Source organism: Euleptes europaea, chromosome 1 (assembly GCF_029931775.1).
Source record: "Euleptes europaea isolate rEulEur1 chromosome 1, rEulEur1.hap1, whole genome shotgun sequence".
NCBI lineage: Eukaryota > Metazoa > Chordata > Lepidosauria > Squamata > Sphaerodactylidae > Euleptes > Euleptes europaea.
The window spans coordinates 161,703,995-161,725,642 of record NC_079312.1 but is presented as its reverse complement, the minus strand read 5'-3'; the positions used below and the strand labels follow the sequence as shown (position 1 = coordinate 161,725,642).

Genomic DNA, 21,648 nt, shown 5'->3' with positions numbered 1-21,648 from the left:
ATCCCCTTTCCGAACCTGCCGTTGAGGGAGGAAGCTATTTCCCTGTTCATTTTTCGCAAGCAGAGTGTGGCATGAATGCAAAAAACTCGCCGCTATTTTAAAAAAATTATTTCATTTCCTTTATCGCTATTTCACTATCTCGACACTGCCATGCAGCATATTCTTCTCCTGCTTCACTCTTTCTCAGATCCCGGCAACTTTTTTCCGCGGTCTCATAACAAACCCCCCCATCTGTAGATGCATCTTCCCCTGTGACTTCTCAAAGCAAGTAGGGGTGCTTGTTTTTGACTTCTGAACATTCTTTGGGAAGAATGTGCATCTAGAGAGCGGCAAATCCATGGCAAGACCTCCCATGTTCCTCTTCATGACATCTGAGGTTTGAATCAAATTAACCACTTTATAAATGCATATTTTCTCTTGAATTTTCTAAGCAGGCAGGAGTGCTTGTTTTTGAGTGTTCAACATTTCGTTGGGAAAAATGTGCATCTAGACAGCGACAAATCCAAGGCATGCCCTCCCATGCGGGAATTTTTTTTCCAACTCTTGCGATAAAGCGCTAGACTTCTCTATCAATAGCTTTTGTTCCTTTTCTCTAGAGGTTGGGATACTGGGCCCACATTTTGCCTTGGGGTGGGGGCTTGCAGGAGAAAAGCTCTGGAATTCTCTGCATGCTCTGGGGAAAGCTTCTGGAATTCTGCTCCTGAAGGAAAAACTCCTCTCTCTTTTGGGGGAACAGGGCCGGGGGGAGGGGGGTACTGCGCCAATACATTTCAGCTGGCGCCAATTAAGCTGTGGCCAATTTTCTCCAAATAAAATTGTTCCGATTAATGTTGTGTTGTTCAGGTTGCTTATTTAACAATGGTTATACAAATGGGTTGTTGGTCTCTGCCCTCCTCTCCACACTTGGCCCTGGAGTGGCAACTGGATGGTTGACACACAGAGGCTTTTCTAGTCTCACACACAAACAAACACAGCACACTGGCCCCTCCTCATATGAAACCAACCAGACAGCACTTACTTTCCCCTCCCTCCCTCTCTCTCTCACACACAGACACAATCACACACACACACACTCCAATCCCTCTCCCCCACACAAACAAATTGGTACTTCTTTGGCCCTTTCTGGTTTCAGTCCAGCAACGGTCATTTTTTTTTCAGATGAGGCTACACCCAAGAAAGTTAAATCTGCCAATCATTCATTCATGTGTGGCATTTTCAACTTCTGAGGTACAGTCCTGCTTAACTGGAGTACGTTTGTTTATTGGGTGCCTTTTCATCCCATCCTTCCCCCAAGCAGCTCAGGGAAGCATACATTATTTCCCCCTCCTCCCTTTCATCCTCAGCAAACCCTGTGATGTAAATTAGATAGAGAGAAAGCGATTGGCCAACAGGACTTTGAACACACTAACCGCTATACCACACTGGATTGTTGCGGGTGGGGTGTGTGTCACATAAAGCGAACAAAGTTATTCCCGAATCAAGGCTTGTAAGGGAATTACAATCTGAACAATTCATGTGAGAATCCTAACCAGCCTGAGATTCTGTGGCTATTACCAAGTGTAATCTCAAAACATAAAGACAAAGAACAAATAAGTTTCTGCATATGTATATATAGATTTATTTTTTGCAAAGGGTTGCAGGCACTTCCACATTCCGCTGACAAAAAACGGTGTAGTGCATTTTTACTTTGGATGTAACTTCTGTTTTCTAGCTTGTTCAGTTGGAGGAAATTATCTGAAATAATAAAAATGAAGTCACTAAGCCAAGCATTCTTCTTTTTTAAACAGCTCTAGAAATGCAGATTTTGATACTAAAATAATAGATGAATCCTATGGCAGTGAAAAGTTTTAGCAGAAGATCCACTTGAAAAAAAACTATTGAGGATTCCAGCTCTGCTTACACACTGACAGTTAACTGACACTTAATACAACCATGAGAGAAGGGCCAAAGTGTTAGTTCTCAGCAAGAAGAAGAAGAGTTGGTTTTTATCATGCTGACTTTCTCTACCACTTAAGGAAGAAAAACTGGCTTACGATCCCCTTCCCTTCCCCTCCCCACAACAGACACCCTGTGAGGTAGGTGGGGCGCTGAGAGTGTGACTAGACCAAGGCTACCCAGCTGCTTTGGGGGGGTAGACTCTGTGGCAGTATACCCTGCTAAGGTCCCTCCCTTCCCCATACCACACACTCCCTGGGCTTCACCCCCAAATCTCCAGGAATTTCCCAAATAGGAGTTGGCAACCATATTTCTCAGCAAGAAAAGGGAACTTTTTTAGCCTCCACAACATACAATCCTTTCTCTCACACAAACAAATGGCTGCCATTCATTCTTACGGTGCTGTACTTGTGGAAACTTGTGCAAACCTCTGTGGTGTGTCCAAGACCTGCACTATGCTGCTGATGCTGAGTGGCTGGTCCCTCACTGATGGAAATTCCACTAGGGTGATGTGTCTATGCACATAAACATACTGTTCTCTCTAGGGCTTCTTAAAATACATACACCCCTCCCTTTATACATACATCTTAGGGCTGACAATTCTGGGTTTGGAAATACATGGAGATTTTAGGGGTGGAGCCTAAGGAGGGGCGTGGATTGGGGAGGGGAGGGAAGGGAAGGGAGGAGACTTCAATGGGGTATAATGCCATAGAGTCCACTTTCCAAAATGACCATTTTCTCCAGGTGTTTCCAAACCCAGAGCTGGCAACCCTACAACTGATCCCTACAACAAACCCCATTGTTTCCCCAAAAGCAACTCTTTTGGAACTATTGTACCTATTATAGGACTCAATGAAGAAAACAGAAATATATACCTAGAAGAACCAATCACTGTGTTGCATAGAGACTGCACTAAAATTTTGTACTGTATATATTGTATATATCTTCACGTGTTCTGTTATTGTCATTTATGTGTAAGCACCAATAAGATTTTTTTGCTACTTTTGTATTGGAAGACTCCGTTGCAGTTTTTTCTAACCATTTGGTATTAGCACGGAGGTGCCTCATCATTTCAGATAATACCTGGAGGTTGGCAATCCTCCCCTCCCAGAACCCTGGCAATTGTAGAGTTCTGCAAAAAGACTAGAAAAGAGTCAATGTGCATTCCCTGGTCACATGAGGGCTATCGCTGCTCTTCCTAAAATGCAGACTAACATATGTGTTTGTGTGTGTATGTGTACCCATATAGCATTTCCTGTCCACCTTTCCCAATGGAAGTTGGCACTTCATTTTGACAGTGTTTCTCCCCATTTCTGGGGACAAAACTCCATTCAAATTAGTCTTGTTTTTAATTTTGCCTTTCCTCCTTTGCTCAACAACTGCAGTCTGCGGTCCCCCTCCCCGCCCAAGCCTCCGGGATCAACACACCATGAGAAACACAGCTTGGTGTTTCAGGGTTCGGGCCCCTGGGGGGGTGGTCTGCAGTGAAAGGGAGGAAAAGGTAAAAAATGCAATGATCATTCTTTTCTGCTGGCATCTTCCACCAATAGAAAATATGGCTAGGATAGACCTCTCAGTATAGGACTGGCTGCCTCTAGGTGGGTTCTGGAGCTCTCCCGGAGTTACAATTGATCTCCAGATGACAGAGATCAATTCCCTTAGAGAAAATGGCAGCTTTGGAAGGTGGACTTCATGGCATCACGTCTCTGTTGAACTCCTCTCCTCCCCAAATCCCACCCTCCCCAAGGCCCCAACCCTAAGTCTGCAGGAGTTTCTGAACCCAGAGTTGGCAACCCTATACCATATGTGCTTCTGATACCCTCTTTAATTGCTTCACCATTGGTATATATTGCAATAAACTTACATTATTCATCCAGGAAATGTAGGCAGAGACCCGTGTGAACACGGAGGGTTTCCAATAGTTGCATGGAAGGGAACCATAGCTAAGGACTCCGTGGACATAGTATTTGCCATTCACCCGGCAATTCAGAGGTCCCCCAGAATCCCCCTGGAGAACAGAGCAGAAAAGGAAGGCATGCATCACCCACATTTCTGATGTATTCCTTTGTCCAATACTTCAAATGTTTCAACAATATCTAAGACTGGTCTCCCACACTGCTAAATCCTCACTATAATCAATTATTACGTGATAAGGTAGGTAATGTCCACTTTTAAGAATGCTGAGGCTGGCCCTGGCTCACAGGGATAAGAGGCTTCAGACTTTCCTCCTCACCATTTTTTCTGACCCAAAATGCCCCCATGGGGGGCACTATTTGGACTGCTGGGGAGATGCTAGGGTTGTCAACCACCAGGTAGACCCTGGAGATTTCCCAGAATTACAACTGATATCCAGATTACAGAGATCAATTGCCTTGGAGAAAATGGCTGCTCTGGAGGGTAGACTCTGTGTCATTATACCCCACTGAGGTCCCCCTAGGGTTACCAAACTCCAGGTTCTATCTGGAGATTGCCTGCTATCACGACTGATCTCCAGCCAATAGAGATCCATTCACCTGGGGAAAATGGCCACTTTGGCAATTGGACTCTATGGCATTGAAGTCCCTCACTACTCCAAGCCCCACCCTCCTCAGGCTCCGCCCCAAAAACCTCACACTGGTGGCAAAGAGGGACCTGCCAACCCTAGGTCCCCCCTAGCCACTAGCAGGGGATGGGGGGCATAGGGTGTCCAGCTCCGGGTTAGGAAACCTCTGGAGATTTGGAGGTGGAGCCTGAGGATAGGGATCTCAGTGGGGTATAATGCCATGGAATCCACCCTCCAAAGCATCCATTTTCTCCAGGGGAACTCATATCCGTAGTCTGGAGATGAGGCGTAATTCTGTGAGATCCCCAAGCCTCACCTGGAAACCTCGCCCTCCCCAGGTTCCACCCCCAAATCTCCAGGGATTTCCCAGCCCAGAGTTGGAAACCCTAGTTCATGCAGATGCACCTAACTTGTTAAAAATGCAACATCTAGTCTGGCCTTTAAATATGCTTGCGGTTTGTTTTTCCCAGCATGCAATTACCTTGCATCCATCACCTTTGCCATCCCCTCCAGCACACACCATGGTGTCCTTGACCTTTGAGCCCCAGTAGGCCGAAGTGGAGCAGGTTGAGTAACTCACCACAGGGAGCAAGGCTTGCTGCAGGACTGAGGCCCCCGGGCCATTAACTGCACAAAACCACAGGGGAGATGAGGATGTAGCTTCCTTGAAAAGATAATGATCTATTTCCCTACCACCGTCTTTTCTCTCCTTGTCAAGTGGGTGGGAATTCCCAGTGATCCAGGTCATGATGACAAGGCTCCTTTTCTTTTAAAGAAACATTTGGAACTAATGCACTGTTTATGATTGGAGTTTGCACACAGACTGCGCACCGCTACAACATGCCTTCCATTTCCTTATGCGTACATCACTGCTGTTATCACAACATTGACAACTGCACATGATTTGTCAGGAAAGGGGTTCTCAAACGATTTCCTCCAGCTTTAAAACATTGGTGAACCCTCTATACGGAGTCTACAGGGAGTATCTCCGGTAGGTGGAGGAGAAATGGGTGCACTTGATTGGGATCTGGGGTTCTGGAGTGAGTCAGGACTACCCACTTGGGCCTTTTATGCTTGGCTGTTTTCCTCACCGTCACCCCTCCGATAACTTCAGGTTTTTGTTTTGATTCTGCATGCCGTTTCTGATCATCAGAGGTCGCCTCGCTCCCCGTGCTAATTTCCACATGTTTTGCCCATGTTTTCAGGGACCTGTTTTATCACAAATTTAAAACACAGCAAAACGTGCAGAAACAAGCGGGGAGAGAGAGGTGACCGCTGCTGGTTGGAAATGGCATGCACAATCAGAACAAAGATCTGAAGTCATTGGAGGAGTGACCAAGAGGGAAACAGCTATGCATAAAAGGCCTTGGTTTTTCCATCATCTCAGGTTGCTTTTCACATGAGCTAGTGTAACGCATCGTATGTATGACTTGAATTTCAGAAGTGCACATATTCCCCCCTAGAACTGGACATTTTGTGTCTGGTTGCACTTAACTGTTGTGTAGCTTAATGCAGGCAAGCATACAACACAAGGCAAAATTCTTAAATTCTTTCTTTCTTACAGCCTCTGATCTGCTTTTTTCACTCATCTTTCTTTCCCTCTCCTACTCTTCTCTTTTCCTTTCAGTATTGGGTGGGGGTCTAGCCTGCCCAACAAAAGACTATGGTGTCCCTAAGGGGACAAATGTCTCAATATGAACAATGAAACAAGCTCCAGCTATTAAAGCACACCAATAACCAAGCAGTCCGCCTAGTAAGGTTTCCTTCTTCTGCGGCACTATGTCCACCATAGGGAAAAGAAGTTGGACAGATCTACCCTGGACTGCAGAGCATCAATAGTCTGGATAAGGTTTGTTAAAAAAACAGCCCATGGAGCTTTGGATTAGGTTAGAACTTGCCATAAAGCCCAACTTGCAAAGATGCAGCCAGTTGCAGCGTTGTTTATCTACTGAACTTGTCATTTATCTATTGCACCCATCATATTCAACACCAGAATCAATAAGATCAAAAGCATGGGCATCTAGGTCCAGAGCAAAGTGGACCACAAAGAAGGCTTTGATACTCTCTCCAAGAACCTTGTGGGAGTTACTGTTACACTCACTTTTGGTCCTCCCCCAGCCAATGATGTAACAGAGATAGTTGTTGGGCAGGATCTGTCCAGCTGGGGGCAAAGATCCAAGCTGCACATAGTTGTTGAGAACTGCACTCTGAGAGAGACGGAGCAGAGCAATGTCATTGCTGTGGGGGAAGAGAAGAGACAATGGGTAGTGGGATGAAAAGGCGCAAAACAAATGACTGTCCTTTCTTCAAAGACCACATCAGAAACCAGAACTGCTGGTATACTTCATCTTTTTGCGGATGGAAATGTCAGTGCTATCCAATGCAGAGTTAGACCCTTCTAACCCCACTGACCTCAGTGGTTTTAGAAAGGTGTAACTCTGTTTAGGAGTGCACCTGTTGGGCGACTAACAAGAATTCAAATTGTAATAAAATTATCTGCAACCAAAAGCTAAATGCAGCACACGTGTAAGAAACCCATTCAATGCTGTATCCAACGGATCACACCAGACTTTTTTGCTAAGCGGAAACATTTCTGAAAGTTTGAAGGGAAAGATTTTAGCAGGCTATTAGGGAAGGAATGATAGTTAGTAGAAAAAACAATGAAGCATTTATTTATTTGCTTTGGTTTTTTTAATTCAGTCCTCCATAGAAACTCTTGAGTGCCATAAATGACATCCCCCCACCACCAATTTTATCATCACAACAGCCTGTGAGTTTGGTTAGGCTAAAAGATGTTGAGTGCTTATGGATATCACAATAAACTGCAGTTTGTAGAATCTGCTGTTTGTTGCACAAACCCTGGTTTTTCTACCACAGGTGCATAACAGACCACAATTGGTTAGGAAATCCCTCCTTGGGTGCCCTCCAAAACTCTGTAGCATTTCTAGACTGTTGGCAAAGCCTCGTGATATGTGCTGTCTGCTTGCTGTTGGCTGGCTGCAGTAAATGGGAGGGTAACAGGAGAGAAGAAGCTTCTTGTAGATCTTCAGGTCACTCTCAAGTCTATAGCCTTTTATGCAGTGACTTTTTGCCGCGGTCACCCCCACCACCTGCCTTGGGACTTCCGTTTGATTATGCATGCCTTATCTGACCGTCAGCGGTAACCCTGCTCTCTTCGTGTGTTTTGACTGCATTTTCCAGCTTCCAGGCTAAAACGACATCTGGAAAACACAGGCAAAATGTGTGGGGAGAGCGGGGTGACCTCTGATGGTCGGAAAAGGCATGCATAATCATAAGGAAGCCTAAAAGCAGTCCACAGGGGTGACCATGGGGAAATGTCCCTGCATAAAAGGCCTACGCTGATTGCCAGACTCTGCCTCCTTTGTGTTTACCTGCTTTACTGAATTTTGGGTATGCCTAGAACTCTTGCATGTCTAAAATAGCTGTTTTAATCCTGGGCACTACATGATCTGATGCATACTCCAGCAGGCTTATTTGGCTGGTTAATATTTTCAGGATAACACTTACCCATCATTAACATCGCCATTCCAATTTGGGTGCCTGAAGATACGGTCCACACGTAAATACTGCTCTGTGCCTTCCCATTGATTAATGTTGTGGTCACCAGCAACCACAGTTAAATCCGAATTCCTGGAGCTAAGAGGGCATGGAAATGGAATGGTTATATTTACCATTTGCAGTCTTTCTACGTCCCTAGCATATTCTTCCCTTCTGGTGTTTGGAAAAAGATATGAAGCGTTCAGAACTGAATCAAAGGTTGAGAGCCACAGCATGGCAGGCAGGAAGACATATCCTGTTTGCAATGGGTCTGGTGTGCAATGGGTCTGGTCCATCACCTGAAGTTGCCAACCTCCAGGTAGGGCCTGGAGATCTCTTGGAATTACATGTGATCTCCAGACTACAGAGATCAGAACCCCTGGAGAAAATGGCTGCTTTGTAGGGTGGAACCTGCGGAAGAAGCCCCTGAAAGTGGAATGACAAAAACAACAAAAGCCAGTCCAGTGTGGATGCCAAAGTGAGGCAAACCCCCTTTGTATAGAAGCAGCCTCGTTTCCAGTGTGGCATACCATTAGAAGACACAACCTCAAAAAGAGGTTTATATTTTTTATGCACATAAAGGTATAAGGTGAGCATTTCCAAGAAGAAGAACAAAAAAAGAGTTGGTTTTTATATGCTGACTTTCTTTACCACTTAAGGGAGAATCAAACTGGCTTACAATCATCTTCCCCTCCCCACAACAGACACCCTGTGAGGGGCTGAGAGAACTCTAATAGAGCTGTGACTAGCCCAAGGTCACCCAGCAGGCTTCGTGTGTAGGAGTGGAGAAATAAATCCAGTACACCAGATTAGCCTCCTCCACTCAAACCCGGTTCTCCAGATCACACTCCACTGCTCCACTGCTCCAAACCACCATTCTTAACCACTATACCACGCTGGCTGTTTGATCCAGTGTCAACTCCTCTGCCCCATCTTACTCAGTGACTAGGCTTGACAGGTTCCTCTTTGCTACCTGCGGGAGGTTTTTTGGGGTGGAGCCTGAGGAGGATGGGTTTTGGGAGGGGGGAACTTAAATGCCATAGCAGCCGTTTTCTCGAGGTGAACTGATCTCTATCGGTTGGAGATCAGTTGTAATAGCAGGAGATCTCCAGCCACCACCTGGAGCTTGGCAACCCTACCAGTGACATTCCAATCAATGCCTCTTTGCTGTCTCAGTTAGGAATAGAAGATCTTCTCACCTGTTCACACAGTGAGCTGCTGTCAGCACCCAGTTTGGCTTCACCAGTGTCCCACCGCACTGATGCTGCAAGCCTCCGCCTAAATCGACCAAGAGGAAAATCTAGATAGGAGGAGAGTTGAGAGAGTGTTGGATTGTTATTCTTTTGCCCACCAAAAGGAACACAAGATGTCTCCATAGAATAGTGATACAGCTGGAGCAAGTAATCTATCCAAGAGACACTCATTTGCAGAAAGCTTATTAAAAGCATTCATGGTTGGATGTAAGGGCCTGTGTCATACCACCCCACTCAGCAAAGTTGGAAGCCTTCCTCAAGGCTAAGGATTCTTCTTCCAATCTAAGTGGCTTTTCCTCTGATGGAAGATTTGCTTAAAGTTGGAGAAAGCCCTCCTTTGCCTAAAACTTTGCTAAGGAGAGTAGTGTGATACAGGCCATTCTTTTAGGACTGGTGACCCTGGCAGAAGAGCCTTTTACAATGGAAGAAGGCTCCCTGGGCCAGAGGAAAGCAATGCTTTTAGTAGTTTGTTTTCTTTAAATGATAAACAGTGGAGGGAAAATGCAGCCCTGAACAGGTTTGTCTCCCTCCAAGCCTGGTTTTTCTGCTTGTAAGGAAAAAAGGATACAGGTCCCAAGTGAAATTGAAAAGGCCTTCCATTTCTTGCCTGCGCTGTGCCCTTAATGCATCAAAATAAAGAGGCAGCATAGTTTCAAACAGGAGCACAGTTTAATCAGTCAGGTTCTTTCTCAGTATGGGGCCCGCAGTGTCTACAGTTTCCTTTCTCCCTGTTCCTGCCCATACCAAGTCCTGGAGTGGACTCCAGAAGTCTAAAACTTTGGCTCAGATTCAAGGGACAGAGTTGTCAAAAACACCAGTCTGCAAAAAAAGAAATGGTGCATTTACCTGTGATGGCCATGAATGCTTCTCTGCATCGTTGCCCCCAACAATTTCTCCATGGTCTTCAAGCGACCCCTCTGAACAATGTCCTTCAGGAATAAAACAGTGTCAGAAAGTGTGATCTCAGTGGACTACAGCCACTGGAGACCTGAGAAACAGCAGCAGTGGCTACAGGGAGAACCCAGTACAGCAATTGTATCAGGTCACTTGTCATGTATTAGGGTACTGATTCCTCCTGATTCCTCCTCCTCCGATGAAGAAATCAAAGACTCGAAGGAGGGTGAGAATGAGGGAACTACCAAAAGGAATCACTCATAATGGCAACTATAGTGGTAATTCAGGGAACACTCGAGCCACCACCTGGAGCTTGGCAATCCTAGCTGCAAACTTGATGGGGAATGGAAGCATTTCATAGAAGAAGTACTTGGTATTTGGGGGGTCTGGTACTTTTGTTGCTGGGTTTGCATGATGGTTGCTATTTTCACCTCATGTGCTGGTCTTACTTGTACATTGGGACCAGTGACAGTAACTTTGAGGACTGGCAGCAATGATGACTGGTGTGGAGATATCCAGCATGGCAGTCATCTGCAATACACCAAGATTTCTGGAGAAAGCTAGTGTCTAAAAAAATCCTTCATAGTTCAATCCTAAGCAGATCTACACTTGAACTCATGAACCTGCCTTCTACAGAGTCAGATCATTGGTTCATCAAGGTCATTATTGTCTACTCAGACTGGCAGTGGCTCTCCAGGGTCTCAGGTAGAGGTATTTCACATGGAGACATGAAGCTGCCTTATACTGAATCAGACCACTGGTCCATCAACATCAGCACTGTCTACTCAGACTGGTAGCAGCTCTCCATGGTTTTTAGTTGAGGTCTTTCACATCATCTACTACTTGGTCCTTACAACTGGAAGTGTTGGGGATTGAACTTGGTGGTGGGGATTGAATTTGGGACCTTTGGTATACTACGCAGATGCTCTACTACTGAGCCACACCCTCACCCTTAAGTTCATTGAAATCAATGGATGTAGAAGGCTTTATCTGTCTAGGATTGCACTGTAAATGTATGATGGCATAGAGAATAATTTGGCACAAGATTTTGTGGTGGCTAGTTGCCAAGAAATGCAGAAATTTAATATTCTGAAGTAAATTAAATACACGAAGGTAAAAAGGTAAAGGTCTCCTGTGCAAGCACCGGGTCATTCCTGACCCATGGGGTGATGTCACATCCCGACGTTTCCAAGGCAGACTTTATTTATGGGGTGGTTTGCCTTCCCCAGTCATCTTCCCTTTACCCCCAGAAAGCTGGGTACTCATTTGACCTACCTCGGAAGGATCGAAGGATGAGTCAACCTTGAGCTGGCTACCTGAAACCAACTTTTGTCAGGATCAAACTCAGGTCGTGAGCAGAGCTTGGACTGCAGCACTGCAGCTTACCACTTTGCCCCATGGGGATCTTAAATATACCAAAGTACTAAAAAAAACACATTACTGCTACTTTGGAAAGAACCAAGACCCCCCTGATTGAGTGTCAAACTGGAAATCACAATGTAAAATCTGGAATGACTTGCGGTGAGTTGCCATTCATTGAAGTGGCTTCATGTCAGTCTCTATTGACTTCATGAGGATTCTTTGTTGGGGGTTGGGCAAACACAAAATGTTGTAGACATCCTGGGCTTGGAATTATGGCTTACATTATAACATATAATGGTGGTGCTGTCGAGTTGCAGCTGAATCATGGCAACACCTGATGGGTTTTCATGGCAAGGGATGAGCAGAGGTAGTTGGCCATTGCCTTCTTCCACATAGCAACCCCAGTCTTCCTTGGTGGATTCCCATCCAAGTGTTGACCATAGCTGACCCTACTTAGGTTCCAAGCTCTGACAAACTAAGGCTAGTCAGGGTTCTACAGGTTGCCGGCATTAGCTTTAAATTAATGCCCATGTAGACAAATTAGGTTTACCAACTAAGTCCACCCACAAAGTTTAACTAAACCTAGGAAAGAGATTATAATAAATCCATCTACTCCTAAGAATAGAGGTGAAGTTCTTAACAGAGAAATAATGGAAAGAGGCATTGAAAACTACAATGATGTTAGTAAATGGGAAAAAAAGTTTTTCGACCCGACAAAATATTCCACATTAGAAATACTCACCGGAGAGGACCACAGCAGCCAAAATAAGACGCCCCAGCATGGTGACTGAATACTTGACAAGTTGACATTGCCTTAGTTTTTCACTCCTTTTATACTTTAGGAATCGTGTTCCCAGGTCCCTCTTTGCCACCGGTGGGAGGTTTTGGGGGCAGAGCCTGAGGGGGGCGGGGTTCAGGAAGGGGAGGGACTTCAATGCCATAGAGTCCAAATGCCAAAGCAGTCATTTTCTCCAGGTGAACTGATCTCTACCAGCTGGAGATCAGTTGTAATAGCAGGAGATCTCCAGCTACTACCTGGGGGTTTGCAACCATATTTAGGAATTTTACATCACCAGGATAGCAGAGATGAAGACAGCTGTAGGACATGTAATATAATGATAAATCTGCCCCTGGATGCATCACAAATAGATACCACTAACAGGCATTTCTGGGCACAGAACATTTTACAAAATATGAAATTAGATGGATCTCAGTCTGATCCAGCTTGTTAGTTGTGATATTATGTGTAAAGGAAACGGCTTACTCTGCATTCAGCGGAGGAGACAAACACGCCCAAAGCCAAACCCAGTGACAGCTGACACTTCTTTCTTAAACTTCCTTTCACAGAAGTGGGGGGAAAAATTAAACCACAACTTGTTGGTGAAAACAGAAATTGCACAATGAGACACAGCCAAGGCAGAAGGAAAGATGGGAAGCGCAGGGCTCTTTGCTAAACGAGTCCAGAAGCCATTCAGCCAAGCCCAAGAGAAGGTACTCTTACTTACATTTATCTTCTTTACTAAGTAACCAGAGCTAATTCTGCTTAGCTGTGCCATCCAGATCAGGGCAGTACTGTGCTTCAACAGACTTGGTATAATGGCTACCCTCCTGGCTCCTCTGAAAGGTGGCAGAATTCTTTACAGCCACTTTTAGTGGGATAGCAGTGCATGAAAATAGCATGCAGCCACACTTTCCCTTGATCTTGTAGTCTCAGCTCTCTTCGACTGCAAGTTGGTGGTGCAGCACTGAATGGGAGGGGTGTCAGTAAAATAAATGTTTTAAAAGACTTTGGTCGCACATCAAAATTGCTGGTGTGAAATGAGGGTTTTAAGGACTGGGTACAGCAGCAGTTGGAAGGGGGTAAGGTTTGAAAGATGAGCAAGAGAAACTGTGTGAGTTGTAAATGAGCACTCAATATGCTGGGCAGCATCTGCACTGGTGACATGGAACCAGAGTTAAGGGTGCAACTTTGACTTACAATGTCTATGTTGTTGTTGTTGTTGTTGTTTGAAGCATGAGTGAATGTGTAAGTGAAACTTTTTCATTTTTAATTTTAGAATTTCCCTCCGCAATCCAAGACAGCATGATTATCCACTTAAATTGCAGATGAAGAACTGGACAGGGAAATAGAAATTTGTTTTAAGACGCTTGCTGTAGTCACACTTGAGGTGAGATTTGAACTGGGAAGGCCCCTGTGCACAGCTCAGCTCTTTATTAGATATACTCTTGTTACTGCTGAAACCTCCTCGCACTTGGCTGTGCTTCATTTTTCTTCTGCATAGCAACTACATCACCTTATTTCTCTGCAGTGATCAAAAATTTTGCATGTTGCAATATCTGTCGGTTGGCTGCAGAATCCTGGATGTAAGTGCATGGACTGGGGTATGACAAAGTGTAGGAGTGCCAACCTGCAGATAGGATCTGGAGTTCTCCTGGCATTACTACTGGCTTCCAGACTGCAGAGATCAGTTCCCCTGGAGCAAATGGAAGCTTCTGAGGGTACATTCTGTTGCATCCAACCCCTGCTCAGCTCCCTCCCCTCAGTAAACACTGCCCTTTCCAGGCTCTGCCCCAAATCTCCAGGAATTTCCCAAGCAAGATGGATTTGGCAACCTTAGGAATATCACACAAAGGAAGGCCAGAGAAGGAGGTCGCAGGAACAAGTCTGTGGATGGGTGTTTTTAGTGGTAGCTACAAGCCAGGAAGAAAATGGGGCCACAATGAACTGGATGGTTGACACACAGAGACTTTCCTTGTCTCACACACATACAAACACAGCTCACTGCCCCCTCCTCATTTGAAAATACCCAGATAGCAGTACTTCCCCCACCCCCCTCTCTCACACACTCCATCCCCTCTCCCCCACACAAACAAATTGGTACCCCTTTGCCCTTGCTGGTTTCTGTCCAGCAATGGCCATCAGTTCCCTTGGGAAAATGGCTACTCTGGAGGATGGTGTCATTATACCCCACTGAGGTCACTCCCTTCCCCAAATTTAGGGTTGCCAGGTCCCCCCTGGCCACCAGCAGGGGATGGGGGGCATAGGGTGTCCAGCTCCGGGTTAGGAAACTTCTGGAGATTTGGAGGAGGACAGGGATCTCAGTGGGGTACAATGCCATAGACGCCACCCTCCAAATCATCCATTTTTTTCCTGGGGAACAGATATCCATAGACTGGAGATGAGGTGTAATTCTGGGAGATCCCCAGGCCCCACCTGGAAACCTCACCCTCCACAGATTCCACCTCCAAATCTCCAGGAACTTCCTAACCCAGAGTTGGAAACCCTAGTTCAGGCACATGCACCTAACTTGTTAAAAATGCAACATCTAGTCTGGCCCTTAAATATGCTTGTGGTTTGTTTTATCCCAGCATGCAATTACCTGGCATCCAGAGCGTGTGCCATCCCCTCCAGCACACAACATGGTGTCCTTGAGCGATGGGCCCCAGTAGGCCAAAGAGGAGAAGGTTACGTAACTCACCACAGGGAGCGAGGCTTGCTGCAGGATTGAGGCCAGCAGGCCATTAGCTGTGCAAAACCACAGGGAAGATGAGGATTAGGGTTGCCAGGTCCCTCTTCTCAACCGGCGGGAGATTTTTGGGGTGGAGCCTGAAGAGGGCGGGGTTTGGGGAGGGGAGGGACTTCAATGCCATAGAGTTCAATTGCCAAAGTGGCCATTTTTCTCCAGGTGATCAGATCTCTATCGGCTGGAGGTCAGTTGAATTAGCAGGAGATCTCCTGCTACTACCTGGTACTTGGCAACCCTAATGAGGATGTAGCTTCCTTGAAAAGATAACAATCTATTTCCCTACCACCTTCATTCCCCTACTTGTCAAGTGGGTGGAGAATCCCCAGTGGTGCAGGTCATGACGACAGGGCTCCTTCTTTTTAAAGGAACATTTGGAACAATGCACGGTTTATGATTGGAATTGGCACACAGAGTGCACACCGCTACAACATGCCTTCCATTTCCTTATGTGTGAATCACTGCTCTTATCACAGCATTGACAACTGCACAAGATTTGTCAGAAAAGGGGTTCTCAAGCTATTTCTTCCCGCTTTAAAACACTGGTGAACCCTCTATGGAGCAGAGCAGTGGAGTCTCCAGGGAGAATCTCCGGTAGGTGGAGGAGAAACGGGTGCTCTTGATCGGGATCTGGGGTTCTGGAGTGAGTCAGGACTACTCATTTGGGCCTTTTATGCATGGCTGTTTCCCTCACCGTCACCCCTCCGTTGAGGTCACCTCGCTCTCCCAGCTGGTTTCTGCGCACTTTGCCCACATTTTCAGGGACCTGTTTTATCACAAATTTCAAAACACGGCAAAACGCACAAAAACGAGCGGGGAGAGCGAGGCGACCTCTAATGGTCAGAAACAGCATGCATAATCAAAACAAAGACCCAAAGTCGTTGGAGGGGTGACCGCGAGGGAAACAGCCATGCGTAAAAGGCCTTGGTTTTCACATCATCTCAGGTCATTTTTCACAGGAGCTAATGTAAACACATCTTTTGCATGACTTGAATTTCAGAAGTGCACATTCCCCCCGCCCCCAGAACTGGACATTTTGTGTCCGGTTGCACATAACTATTGTGTAGCTTAATGCAGGTAAGGAAACCACACAGGGCAAAATTCTTAACATGAGTTTAAATTCGTTCTTTCGTTCTTACAGCCTCTGGTCTATGTTTTCACTCATCTTTCTTTCCCTCTCCTACTCTTCTTCTTTCCTTTCAGTATTGTGTGAGGGTCTAGCCTGTCAAAAAAACACCATGTTCTCCCTAAAGGAACAAATGTCTCAATATCAACAATGAAACAAGCTACAGCTATTAAAGCACTACAATAACCATGCAGTCTGACTAGTAAGGCTCCTTTCTTCTGCGACACAACGTCTACCACAGGGAAAAGCAGTTGGACAGATCTACACTGGACTTCAGAGCATCAATAGTTTGGATAAGGTTAGTTAAAAATGTAGCCCATAAAACTTTGGAGTAGGCTAGAACTTGCCACAAAGCCCCACTTGCAAAGATGCAGCCAGTTCCCATGTTGTTTATCTACTGAACTTAGTATTTATCTATTTCACCCATCATATTGTACCCATCATATTTCACCCCAGATCTGATGCAGAAAGGTTTGAATTGGGAATCAGTAAGATTAAAAGCATGAGCATCTAAGTCTTGAGCAAAGTGGACCACAGAGAAGGCTTTGATACACTCTCCCGGTACCTTGTGGGGGTATATTGCAATAAACATACATTATTGATCCAGGAAATGTAGGCAGAGACACGGGTGAATACGGTGGGTTTCTGATACTCGTTGTATCTATTGGAAACAATGCTGTCATGACTGTCTGTGACCAGAACTGTTCAAAGTTGTTCCGCAGTTGCTTTGTACTCTCCTTTGCAGAAGTAAAAAGAAGCTCTGCTTGATGGAACTCTAGATTACATTTTGAAGAGCTGTGTTTAATGTGTCCAAACGACCAAACACAAGCAGCAGTAACAATAGCATGAAGTAGCAAATCTCAACAAGCTTTGTGCATATCCATCTGCTTTTGCCCCAGGATCTCTTCTCACCTCAGAAGATTCCAAGCTGGCCATAATTAGACAAGGAATAGAGAATAAAACTGCTGCTATCATACTGCCATTGTACAAATCTATGGTGAGACCACACCTAGAATACTGTGTGCAGTTCTGGTCACCACACCTAAAAATAGGATATTGTAGAGCTTGAGAAGGTGCAGAAAAGACCAACCAAAATGATCAGGGGGCTAGAGCTACTGTCCTGTGAGGAGCGGTTAAAACACTTAGGGCTGTTTAGCTTGGAAAGAAGGCGGTTAAAGGGATATGATAGAGGTCTATAAAATTATGCATGGTTTGCATGGTTTGGAGAGAGTGGGCAGGGAAAAGCCTTTATCCCTCTCTCATAATACTAGGATGTGGGGTCATATGCTGAAGCTGGAAGGTGAGATATTCAAAACTGATAAAAGGAAGTATTTCTTCACACAATGCACAGTTTAATTGTGGAACTCCCTGCCCCAGGATGTGGTGATGGCTGCCAACTTGGAAGGCTTTAAGAGGGACGTGAGCCGAGGCATTTTGTGTCCCGTGCATTCCACCCCTGGGGCTGTCAATCCAGTCCCAGAACACTTCTGCTAGTCCCAGGGGCTGTCATTCTAATCCCAGAACACTTCTGCTAGTCCCAGGGGCCATCATTCCACCCCTGGGGGCTGTCATTCCACCCGTGGGGCTGTCAATCCAGTTCTAGAACACTGGTGCACATCCCAGGGGATGTCATTCCACTCTGGGGGCTGTCATTCCAGTCCCAAAATGCTTGTGCTAGTCCCATGGGCTGTCATTCCAGTCCCAGAGCAGTGTATCCAGTCCCAGAGCAGGGTTTAGAGCAGGGGTCCTCAAACTACGGCCCGCGGGCCGGATCCGGCCCCCGGAGAGCTTTTGTCTGGCCCGGGGACCGAGAAAGCCAGTCCCCCCTTGCCCCCCTCCCCAGAGCTTTTCTGGGCTTACTGGCCGCGTGCGCCCAGCCGGAAGCCTCCCTCCCGCCCCAGTCGCCCCCTTCCCTGCACCCTCTCCAGCCCAAAACCCCCTTTCCTGGGCGCACAAGGCGTCTTGCCGCCTCGCGCGCCACCCAGTCGCCCCCTTCGCCCTCTCCCTCCCTGGTCCAAAAACCCCTTTCCCGGGCCCGGTCGCCCCCTTCTCTTCTGCAGCACGCCCCACCGGGAGACTTCTCCCATTGCCTAGCTTTGTTGCCTGGCTGGGCCTGGCCTCCTTGAGCTCCATGCAGCTGCGCCTGGTCCTTCGGGCCCTCCACGATGCAGACCAACGTGGCCCTGGCGTTCCTGTTTTGGCCGCAGTCAGGCAGCGTTCTCACAGCTCGGGGCTCTCTCTCCTCCCGTGGGTATCCTTGTGGCCTGGAGGTAATTGTAGGGGCCCTGGGGGTTGGGGGGGGGCTGGGCATATCTCCAGGGAGAAGAAGTAAAAGACTTGTTGCCATTTATGCACGGGAGGTTTTGCCTTGGATTTGCCGCTCTTCAGATGCACATTTTCCCCATCCGAATTCTCAGAACTCAAAAGTAAGCTCACCCCACCCCCGGGCAGAGTTTGGAGAATTTGGATGGGGAAAATGTGCATCTGGAGAGCGGCAAATCCAAGGCAAAACCTCCCGTGCATAAATGGCCTTGGTTTTTACATGCCAACTTTCTGTACCACTAAAGGGAGACTCAAATTGCCTTACAATCCCCTTCCCATACCCTCCCACAACAGATGCCCTGTGAGGCAGGTGGGGCTGAGAGAGTGCCAACAGAGCTGTAACTTGCCCAAGGTCAGCCAGCTGGCTTCGTGTGTAGGGGTGGGGAAACCAACCAGGTTCACCAGATTAGCCTCCGCTTCTCACGTGGAGGAGTGGGGAATCAAACCCGGTTCTCTAGATCAGAGTCCACCGCTCCAAACCGCCACTCTTAACCACTACATTGGTAAGGGGCAGGCACTTGCCGTGGACTCCAGCTTCTTTATTCCCCATTAACTCGCCTCTGTGCGTGCGGAGAGTGCAAGGGAGGCCGGGGCAGGGGTGAGGCCGCGTCTGCCGAGGGAAGGCCTAGCCCCAGCCGCAGAGCGAAGGGGGAAGGTCCGGGCTCGGGAGGAGGATGCTTTTCCGGAGAGCCCCCTTGCGCCGCCGCCTCCTCCCCCGCACACGCGGGGAATTTGTTCATATTTTTTTCAAACTATAGTCCGGCCCCCAACAGTGTTTGAGGGACAGTGAACTGGCCCCCTGTTTTAAAAGTTTGAGGACCCCTGGTTTAGAGGCCTTACTGGAAAATCCATTCCACATTTTCTTTGCAACTCGGTGCTGTAATGGATTTCAATGGCACTCATGCAAGGCAATTGGCAATCCAGGCTCCCATTATCTTCAATAGGCTGTGCATCCTCTCCCATTGTTTCTAATCGGCTAGCCTGTCATTCCCCCAACTTGAGCAGGCTTTTGAAAAGGGCCTGGACGTTATTGCAAACAGGATGCATGGATGCAAATCCGCCTCAGTCTGACTATCCAATGAATACCCCCCTCCTCTAATCTCTGAGATCTTAGACGAAGCTTAGTCTCCACCCTAAAATTATCTCCGATTCTGTCCCTCATATAAGGAAATGGCTGCCACTCACTTTTATGAGGGAAAGAAAAGGCTGTACTTGGTAAACCTTCTTTGGTGAATCAAGTACAGGCACTGCACTGTTTAGATCTTGCATTAAAAATGCCCTCTGAAAGGTGTCATTGTTTTACCACTGCCAGCACAAGCATAAAGCTTTTTTTTGGGGTGGGGGTGGCTACCTCTCAGTTAAAGAAGGGACAACCACGGAAAAATATTATACCCGCGAGAATCTCATGAGGGATAGATGAACAGAGAAATGTCTCCCTGACATAAATCTCCCTCTGCAGGTAGAATCATAGTGTTGGAAGGGACCCTACAGGCCATCTAGCCCAACCCCCTGCTTAATGCAGAATTAACCCAGAGCATCCCTGACAAGTGTTCGTCCAGCTTCTGCTTATTGACTGACAGCTTCTGCTTATAGACTCCATAGGTAGCTGATTCCACTGTCAAAGTGATATGCCTGTATTATTGTATTAATTCCCAATGACAATAATACAGGAGGAGGTTGAGAGTTCAAAGCAGTCTATTTATTAGGCCCAATATACACACCGGGTGAGAATTGCCCCAAATGCGCAGGACAATTCACACACCAGAACAAAGGATTGCAACAACGTTTATAACTTCTGGTCAGGGGTGTTACAATTACGTCATCTAGAGAGTAGAGACACTAGAATATCTCACCCAATAATGGAGACATTTGGATTTGCATATCCTATCAGTGTGGTTTTGAGGCGTGGATTTAGGTGGCTACATGATCTGTAGTGGAGAAACGAAACTTAACATTCTTATCTGACCACCCTAAATCACTGCCTTGGGCCTCATTAGGGCGGCTAGCTGTACCAGGCCTGCAAGGATGAGCTCACTGGCACCTGATTCATAGTGGCTGCTAGTTGATGCTAACTCAGTGATCACACAGGAGTGAATAGGAACCAAAGAATAATACTTGACCCCTTATACATGGGGTATTGCCATTATATATGTGTGCAGAATATGGTATTGTGCTAGATGCTAACTCTTATACCCCGGGTTTAGCATCTTTATAAGTGTGAGTATGTGGACTGAGTATAAAAGCATACATTTCCAATGATAATGAAGATTATAGGCATTACAAAACAACTCTTACTGTAAAAAATATATATATATCCAAATATCCAGCTGGCACCGTTCCGCTCGCAATTTAAACCCATTATTGTGAGTCCTATCCTCTGCTGCCAACAGCTCCCCGCCCTCCTCTAAGTGACAGCCCTTCAAATACTTAAAGAGGGCAGTCATGTCCCCCCTCAACATCCTCTTCTTCAAACTATACATTCCCATCTCCCTCAGCCTTTCCTCATAGGGCTTGGTCTCCAGGTGTTAGAGGCTTAAACCTCAATCTAAGATATTAGGGGCTTAAACCTCAAGCAGCTCTCTGGAGATGTAGCATATAAGCAGGCCGGTCTCCCATCCCCTTCTGTCCCCACCTCTTTCTCTGAGGTTCACCTACCCTTCAACATTTTGTAGGGCTCTTTGCTGGAAAACGAGAACATTTACAGCCCATTCCTGAGCTGAGGCGTACGGGGGCGGCGGGGAAGAGGCGCCGATCACCATACGCCATTAAACAAACAAACAAGCAAACAAGCAAACAAACAAACAAACAAAAAAGCCGTTTCACAGCTTTTTATTTTGTTTAACTGGGGCTTTTTGCCCCATTGAAAACAGCGAGGCTGCACCTGCTAAATAGCAGACGCGGCAATGCTGTTCTGGCTGCCGGCGCAAGTGGCTGAAAGAGGGTAGAAAGACGCCTAAGCGGCGGCTCCTCCTCCTGGCTTGCCCCCAGAACGCCCCCCTGTGCCGGCGCAAACTCTCCACGCCATTGCCAGCGTCACGGAAAGGCCATGCTGGCGGAGGGGGGGAGGAGCAGTCCCGTGGCGCTACCACAGGTGGGACTGGCCTCACCCCTGGCGTAAATGCGTGAAATTGC

At 46.7% G+C, this 21,648-nt stretch overlaps 1 protein-coding gene across 1 annotated transcript; it reads right to left on the bottom strand.

Annotated features, from left to right (window-relative positions):
* Positions 1 to 1,716: 1,716 nt before the first annotated feature.
* Positions 1,717 to 12,326, bottom strand: LOC130491236 (chymotrypsin-like elastase family member 1). The gene is made up of 8 exons (XM_056864950.1): positions 12,287 to 12,326; positions 10,135 to 10,217; positions 9,235 to 9,335; positions 8,006 to 8,128; positions 6,579 to 6,715; positions 4,959 to 5,104; positions 3,800 to 3,943; positions 1,717 to 1,734 (listed from the first exon to the last, which is right to left on the bottom strand). Exons 1-8 carry the CDS (start codon positions 12,324 to 12,326, stop codon positions 1,717 to 1,719), a joined length of 792 nt encoding a protein of 263 aa, XP_056720928.1.
* Positions 12,327 to 21,648: the final 9,322 nt, after the last annotated feature.

Excerpts from the sequence above, each read along its gene's own strand:
- LOC130491236 (XM_056864950.1), bottom strand. The coding sequence starts at position 12,326 with ATGCTGGGGCGTCTTATTTTGGCTGCTGTGGTCCTCTCCG. Across the intron at positions 8,129-9,234 it reads GCAGCTCACTGTGTGAACAG|GAATTCGGATTTAACTGTGG; the intron begins GTGAGAAGATCT and ends TCTTAGCTCCAG. Across the intron at positions 3,944-4,958 it reads GCAAAGGTGATGGATGCAAG|GGGGATTCTGGGGGACCTCT; the intron begins GTAATTGCATGC and ends TCTGTTCTCCAG.